This window comes from Eurosta solidaginis, chromosome 5 (assembly GCF_040869045.1).
Source record: "Eurosta solidaginis isolate ZX-2024a chromosome 5, ASM4086904v1, whole genome shotgun sequence".
Classification (NCBI taxonomy): domain Eukaryota; kingdom Metazoa; phylum Arthropoda; class Insecta; order Diptera; family Tephritidae; genus Eurosta; species Eurosta solidaginis.
The window spans coordinates 85,985,291-85,993,558 of record NC_090323.1 but is presented as its reverse complement, the minus strand read 5'-3'; the positions used below and the strand labels follow the sequence as shown (position 1 = coordinate 85,993,558).

Sequence of the window (8,268 nt, the reverse complement as noted above, 5' to 3'; positions counted from 1 at the left end):
TGTTATTTATTTGAAGTATAAAATATTATTTTTGTTTATTTTTGAGTTTAGATATTTTCCAACTAATTAGAATTTTCTTTTTTTGAAGTTATTCAAAATTTTAAGTTAACACGAAAACTCAATTAAAATTATTTTAAAAATTAAAGTAAAGAGTACAAAGTAGTTAACACTATAACATGCTGACATAAAAAAACACTAACATTAAAACACAACATATCAACGAGGAGCACACTACAACAAATGATAAAGAACAGCAGAAACTACTTTTGTACATTTTACATAAAAAGACCGTAAACACCTGGGGATTGTACCTCTTCAAGTCCCACAACAAGTCTCACAACAAAAGAGGATCACACTTCAACAACAACATAAAGAACAGCACAAACTACTTTTGTACACTTTACATAAAAAGACCATGAACATCTGGGGATAGTACCTCTTCAAGTCCCACAACAAGTCTCACAACAAAAGTTCGTGTTGCCTTTAATGCGTCTTCAGCAACATCAAATGGAGTTAGCCTCAAGAACGTCCTCCACCCCGGTCCAGTCCTACAAAGCGAATTAACCATTTTAATACTACGATGGCAATTTTTTATGTATGTTTTCAAAGCGACATTGAGAAAATGTACGGCCAAATCCCTTTAAATCCCGACCACGCGAATAGTATTTCGAACAGGCCCCTCACAGTCCACGCAACTCTACGAGCTAAAGACAGTCACTGTGCCACCTACCTTGTTATCAAGATTCTACTTCAATTGGCAGAGGCTGTGGAAAGCGAATACCCAATTGCAGCCGACATACTGAGGAGGACCATGTACGTGGATGACGTGCTAGCATGAGGACACACCATCGACGCAACGATCAAAGCCAGGAAAGAAGTAGTCGTAGTAATGGACTATGCAGGATTTTCGCTCTTGAAATCGACAGACAACTGCGACGAGGTATTACAGGGCATCCCAAGATCCCATCTCCTTAATGAAGACTTCCTGGATTTCGAAGACGGGAGAATGGTCAAAGCATTTGGCATTCGATGGAACGCTCTTTCGGATAAATTTTATTTCACAGCGAACCCTTTCGAGGAACAGGCTAGCAATCGTGTTAATGCTATTTTTATAGATGCTTACTTTTTCCCTAACAGTTGTGAGTGCGAGTCAGTAGAACTAAAAAATATACGTATTGTGATCTTACTGAGTAGGTACTTTGAGTTTGCTTTGCTTAAAATTTGTTTGTACTGACTTGTCCACCCTGTACAAACATCTGCAAGTGAGGTGAAATATTAACAGCTGATATGTCAATTGAAGGCGGTTGGGCGATGTCAAACGGAATTTCCGCTATAGATCGGCCTTTTTCTACTTGGAGCATTGATGGAAGCAGACATGAAAATTTTATCGCGCGGAATCGCAAACGCAAAAGTTCAGGTCAATGTTTCGAACTTAAAATAAAGTAATCTCGCGAAATATATTTGTGTATAATCGCCGGCGGATAATATTCTGCAATCACGTAAAAACTTTATAAATATCGCGAGGTTCGCAAATCATATACCGTTCCTGTATCCAGCTTCAGCGACTGTTAGCACAAATTGGTTCCTGGGCGTCATCAATCAAAAAGAAGGGCTTGGAGATACAATCGATATCAGCTTAAAATACATGACCCTTTAAAGCAATTAGGGATCTGATGAACCGGCTATTATTTCTGCCTAAAACTTGGTGCACCTAACCTTTTAATCCACGTGGACCAATAACTCATTGACTTGGTGGCAACAACAATTTTTTCACAGTCAAATTTCCGTCAGAAGTTAAAGTGATAAAATTTACTAGGTTGGATAGTTTAGCCTAAATAACTAAAGTAGTGATTACATACTCGCGAGCGAAGGAAAATATATGTATATACATATATGGATATTTATATAGGCTTCATACTTATAATCAGAGATGCCGACGAGACCAGTGAGCTTAAGCAAAATTTTATAGATATCATGAAGATACGTTGGGAAGCTATATAATTGCAAAATACAGAAAAACCAAAGTGCAGAAAAAAACATTGGATTATCAATAAAGGGAAAGTTTTTCTTTCCTATAAATCACATAGGCTGTAATAACTCAATTCGGGTTTTCATATTAGAAACTGTTATTATTTAAAGAAACAAAAAAAAACATATTTTTCATTGTCTTTGTAAAGAATAACACCTAAAGATGTATCAAGCTTCACGTTATTATCGAGGGTAATGGAATACTTATAATAAAGTTTGTAGGTACTTACCCAATAAACATTTTTGTCCATTCTCAGTTTGAGATACATTTGAGAATCAGTCAATTTCTCAGATTTCAAACGTTATTTTTCAAATGCATTTAAAATAACCGTTGATAGCATTCTCAAGCTAAAAGGCTAATTTTTAATTTGGAATTTTTCTTTATTTTCAAATTAAAAGTTTTTGGATTCTCAAAGTTTTCTCAAACGATAATAAAGTGGAACGAAATGGAATACAATCACTCTAATTTAATTGTTTCTTCAGTTTTACCTATGCTGTAAAAGAAATACCCAGTTATACCCAATAATAAGAGTTCTTTTTTATGAGTTTTGACAAATTTTTTAAATTTTCTTTATTCAGTTAATTCAAAAAAGTATATCAATGCAAAAAATTAATTACATACCAGTTTTTCAACCATCTTTCTATTGTATTAAAATATACTGTAACAAATATGTATACATTTTATATTATTTAATATTGATATATACGTGAATAAAAAAATTAAAATTATATTATAAAAAAGTTATTATTTCATGAAAATCCCAAAAATTAGCATTAAATTCAAGGTTACAAAAAATCATAGGGTGGTTTTTAAGTCCTATACCAACTAAAGTACTTTCAAGGAGGCTTATCATTATATATACACGGTTTGACTGATTTGGAGTAAGGATAAAATTCTTCATTCCAAAATTGTTTTAACTTTTCAATCAAATTTTTCACAATATTTTCGAGTATTCCATTTATTCCATACAACGTAAGGACAAAATTTAAACTTTGTATACTAAAGTTATACTAAAAAGTGCATACTCGAAAATGTTATGAAAAACCTGACTAAAAATATAAAAAAACTGGGTATTCAAATTGAACATATCGCACATTAATTCAAAAAATTATAATAAATAAGTAAACAAATATTACCCTTTGATAAATTTGATCTCCATTCGTCTATTTTCTTCCATTCGTCTATCGTCTTGTCTTGCATCACTATTCCTCTTCAAATTATCCAAATCTGAAAAATTAACTGTAATAGACTATTAGTTTAAACAATTTCAAATAAACAATGAATAGTCAAAAACCTTACATCCATCTAACCTGTTAACATCCATCTATGAGCGAATAAGTGGTAAAAATAGGAATTCGTTATTTTCACAGTTATGAAATAAAACATCTTTTTTTAATATTTCATCTACAGAATGCTCAAATCGATAACTGGAAAAGTCTAAAGTGGCGCAACAATATATATTAAAGTTTGATGCCTTTATTGGTGCAATAAAAAGATAATTTAAATTTGCTAGTGGAAGGCCATCAATATTTATGTTGAGGTGGATTTCAGAATATATGAACGATTTTCTCATTAAAGAATCTGTAAGGGAATCTTCAACACCGTAGTGGAAATATTCTCCTGAACCCATTTTTTACACTGGCGGTATTTTGGGAGTACATTTCAATGTCGTGCCATCTTTTGGAATGCCAGTAATATATTTCCGAAGTATTCCTAACAAACCATTAGTTACATCAGTGGAAATATTAAAATGGACGGCCCATCCAGCTAGCTCTTCTCGTATAACACTTTCCATTTCACTTTCTGTATCAATGTCAGATTCCGAATAGTCGCAATCGACACTTTCGAACTCACCTCGATCATAAATAACACTATTGGAAATAGAAGAATCTTCGCCCAAGTTGGCGCCTATTCCTGAACTTTCTATTATTCCTGGTGCCTCTGTTGTGCCACTTTCGGTAAGCAAATTTATTATTTGCCTCACTTCACTTTTCACTCGTTTAGATTTATGCATAATGTAGTACAATATCACTTAATATTATTAAAATGTATAAATACTTCCTTATTTTTTTACTTTATGTCCAACTTCGCTCAATAAAATCGCTTGTTTACATTTCCAACTAAAGTATGCAAATTAGAGATCGACGAATATCCATCGATTCGACAGATTTCGATATCTTTGCTATGTTGACATTTCAGGGATGGAACGAAATGCAAGTATATCTCAAAACATTCTCAAGTTGAAGAACAACGTCTGAGAAAAAGGAGAGAGAATATTTAGTTTCAAATGATTAATAATGCTAAATATCAAACTGAGAATTAATGTTTTCTCAAACATTTGAGAGAAAAAAAATTTTCAAGTATGTCTCAAATTATTCTCAAGTTGAAGATCGACGTTTGTCGAGAAAATATTTTGTTTCAAATGATAAATAATGTTGAATATCAAACTGAGAATCAATGTTTATCTCAAATATTTGAGATTTTTGGTTTCAGTGCTTGTTGGGTATATAAAATATTATTAGTGAGAGAGTCGCGCGCATAGCACATACATGAAAATCAAAATTCAATAGACTTCCATGCAATGCAATGCAATGTACTGCATAGTGTAATCAAGTACACGCAAATCTCATTGAACAGATATTGTTTCTGAGAGCAATGTTGCTGTGCCCTGCTATGCTATGTAAGTATAACTTACCCTTTAAGGTGTCTAAGTTCGGTTGTAACCGAACATTATTTACTCAGCGTGAGCTTCAATTGTATATTTCATTTCAGATAAATTACTTTTCCACATAACACGTGGCATCGCCCGTTTAAAAACAATGGGGCATATTCAAGTCAAGTTAAAGTATGCACTAAAAAAGTTAGAGCATATTTCAATAAAAAGTACACTTTATCTTTATCATAGTCGCAAAAAAGTCGGATTCATCGGTTAGAGCCATCGCTAAAGTTAGAAAGGCGAAAAGCTGATACTAAAGCTATTACTAAAATCTGTCAAATGAAATGAAATTTCAATTTACGTGTATATTCGGTAATTTAAGCTGGATTTTTGATTCAAGAAGAGTGAAAATGTCTTACTTTGAGGAAATCGAAAAAGATTTTGAAATTATTGACGATGCGCGATTAATGAGAAACCAAAAATATATAAAGAACGATTTGATCCATTTGTTTTAGGGTACAAGGTTTCTTTAAATACTAAAAAACATAATTCGTTTTGCGAGCAAAGCTCATTATTTAATACAATTTGTATTCTTTTTGGTATTAGACAAAAAATGCACACGGCGATGGTTACTAGGGCATGTTTCTGAATTTCACTTCTTCATCGGATGGCGAGCTTCGAACCCAAGTACCTGCATTTGAAAAACAAGCTGATACCGAAGTGAAATTCAGAATCAAGTCCTTGTAACCATCTCTCTAATATGAATAACAAACGTAATTCAATTTAAATATTTCAAATATACTACATGTTAAAACCGTTCTATCATTTGGTGGTAACCACTTCCTATTGTATTTGTATCTGGATTTGTGTATTAAATGAATAATAAAACTAATTACTACAAAATACTTAAATGGAATCATTCTTCCAAGCAGATATGAGTATATATACATATAAAGCAGCGAACAGAAAAATAGCAGTGCAATTTTTATTAAATTTCGTCAATTTTCTATAATATCTATGTGGGAGTTTATTAGTTCCCGCAAGCAGTCTTTCTCGCGGTCACTCCAGTTTTGTTCTTTTATTGTTCTATAGTAAAAAATACAAATTTTAATTAATTAACGAGGTTAAAATACATTTTTTATTAATAAATTGCTTACTTTTTGCATTTTTAGCAATCAGGCGCAAGAAATGAATAACAACAAGCAAACGTCCAGACGAGTGATTTGACAACATTGCGTAATAGATTTTTTTTTATGTAATAGAATTTTGCCTAAAGTAAGCTCTCGTTACAGCATGCCACTAAACTGACTATAATATACTTAGATTTGAAATGTACTCTATCTTTTTAGTGCCGTACCAAGTGAAGCATACTCTAACTCAAGACTATGAATATGCCCCAATGTCTCCCCATTTCCTCTAACAATATAACTTGATAAGTGAAATATCATTGATTCAAAACTATTTTTTGCTAAGTTATAGCTTATTATTCTAGTCTACGACCCTTTTAAACTTGTTTTTTATCTAAGTTTCCGTCGTCTTTAACCGATCCCGTCCATGCTTACTAGAAATATTTTCTGCTATAAGGAAAATATGTGTACGCATTATTGCGATATGTTAATTTTTCTTCGAGTTATGGCTCCCGAAACATAGAAAATTGCTTAGTCATAATAGGGGCGGTGCCCCTGCCATTTTCAAAAATTTTAGTGTTTTCCAATTTAATGTTATAATTTAATTTAGAGAGTAAAATTCTATTGATACAAAGCTCTTTTTCGCTAAGATATAGCTTATTATTTTCGTCTACGACCCTTTTAAAAATCTTTTATATAAAAGTGGGCGTGGTCTTTAACCGATCTAGTCCATTTTTCCTAGAAATATTTCCTGCTATAGGGAAAATTTGTGTACCCAATTTTATTACGATCCGTTAATTTTTCTTCGAGTTATGGCTCCCGAAACATAGAAAATTGCTTAGTCATAAAAGGGGCGGTGCCAGGCCCATTTTTTAAGATTTGAAGTTTTTCCTATTTATTGTTATAAATCCACTTGGGAAGTGAAATACCATTGATATGAAGCTCTTTTTTTGCAAAGATATAGCTAATTTTATTCGTCCACGGCCCTTTCAAAAATCTTTTATATAAAAGTGGTCGTGGTCTTTAACCGATTTCGTTAATTTTTCTTCAAAGCATTCCCTATAGTAAAGGCAACCTCTCTGTCGAATTTTGTTACGATAGGTTTAACGATTTTTGATTAATATTTGTAAAATTGATTTTATCACAAGTGGGCGGTGCCACGCCCATTTTAAAAAATATATCCAAACTTTTATCAAGAGTCTCAATATCAGCCCACATGTCAAATTTCAACATTCCAGGTGTATTATTTACTAAATTATCAGTTTTTTTGTTTTTTCCAAAATCTTATACATATATAAAGTGGGCGTGGTTATCATCCGATTTCGCTCATTTTCAATACCATTCTATTCTGGGTCCAGATAAGCTCGTGTTTTTGGTGAAGATATCTCAATATTTACTCAAGTTATCGTGCTAACGGACGGATGGACACGGCTGAATCAAATTTTTTTTCGATACTGATGATTTTGATATATGGAAGTCTATATCTATCTCGATTTCTTTATACCTGTATACAACCAACCGTTATCCAATCAAACTTAATATACTCTGTGTGCAAGCAGGCTGAGTATAAAAATAGCGGAATAATTTGTAATTTTGTAAAGCCGTGAGTGAGATTTCTTTTGGTACATATTTATCTTCATATTAGCATACATATCAACTTAGTCGGTCACAAGAGTGATTAACAGCCCACCAACAACTCAACAGCGCCAGCAGGAGAGTATTGCGATTAGCAGAGATTTCGTAGCGTTTGTTATTGACATTGTAGGTTATTTTGCAAAATCAAGCTGCTCTCCTAGGTTAGTTTTTTTTTATTTTGTCTCTACACTACATTATCAATAGCTTTCAATTATCATTAGTAGGCTAAGTTAATTATTAGTTTTATCCCATTTTCTTACGGGATAACCATATGTATGTTTATGCCTTTTCACTTTAGTGTTACTTTGATACGAGGGCTGCCTAACAAGTCCAGAGTTTTGTAAATATTTAAAGTAAATTATGCCATTTTCTTTTAAAAAAACATTAAATAAATGAATTGTATGTTTTGAAATTAAAATAATGTGGTAGTGAGTTTTGTTTATGTTTGATGATTCAGCCTTAGATCGGTTGTTTGGTTGGGTTTGGCGATGCGAAAAACCTATCTCTCTAAGGTTGGGTAGGGAAGAGGGGAGGAGCAACTCCCAGGGGTTAAATGACGTAATCTCTACTCCGCTTAGTGTCGGTGGGCTTTAAATATATGGGTATTTTAAGTCACTTCGTTAGGTTAAAAAATAAATAAATGTAAGGCGCGAAAACCTCCGAAGAGATCTAAGGCCGAGCTTCTCTTCCAATTTGCGTCGTGCTCCTCTTGATTTTCCCTACATATTGGCCGGACGGGACCTACATGTTTTGTGCCGACTCCGAACGGCATCTGCAAGGCAGATGAGTTTTCACTGAGAGCTTTTCATAGCAAAAATACA

The 8,268-nt window shown here is 33.0% G+C and overlaps 1 protein-coding gene across 1 annotated transcript in view; it reads right to left on the bottom strand.

Moving 5' to 3' along the window:
- Window positions 1-479: 479 nt before the first annotated feature.
- Window positions 480-8,268, bottom strand: part of cort (cortex) — a 616,404-nt gene continuing 608,615 nt past the window's right edge. Inside the window, exon 7 of the mRNA XM_067787571.1 lies at window positions 480-548. Coding sequence (XP_067643672.1) covers window positions 520-548 — 29 coding nt within the window. The 3' untranslated portion in view covers window positions 480-519. The remainder of the gene's footprint in view (window positions 549-8,268) is intronic.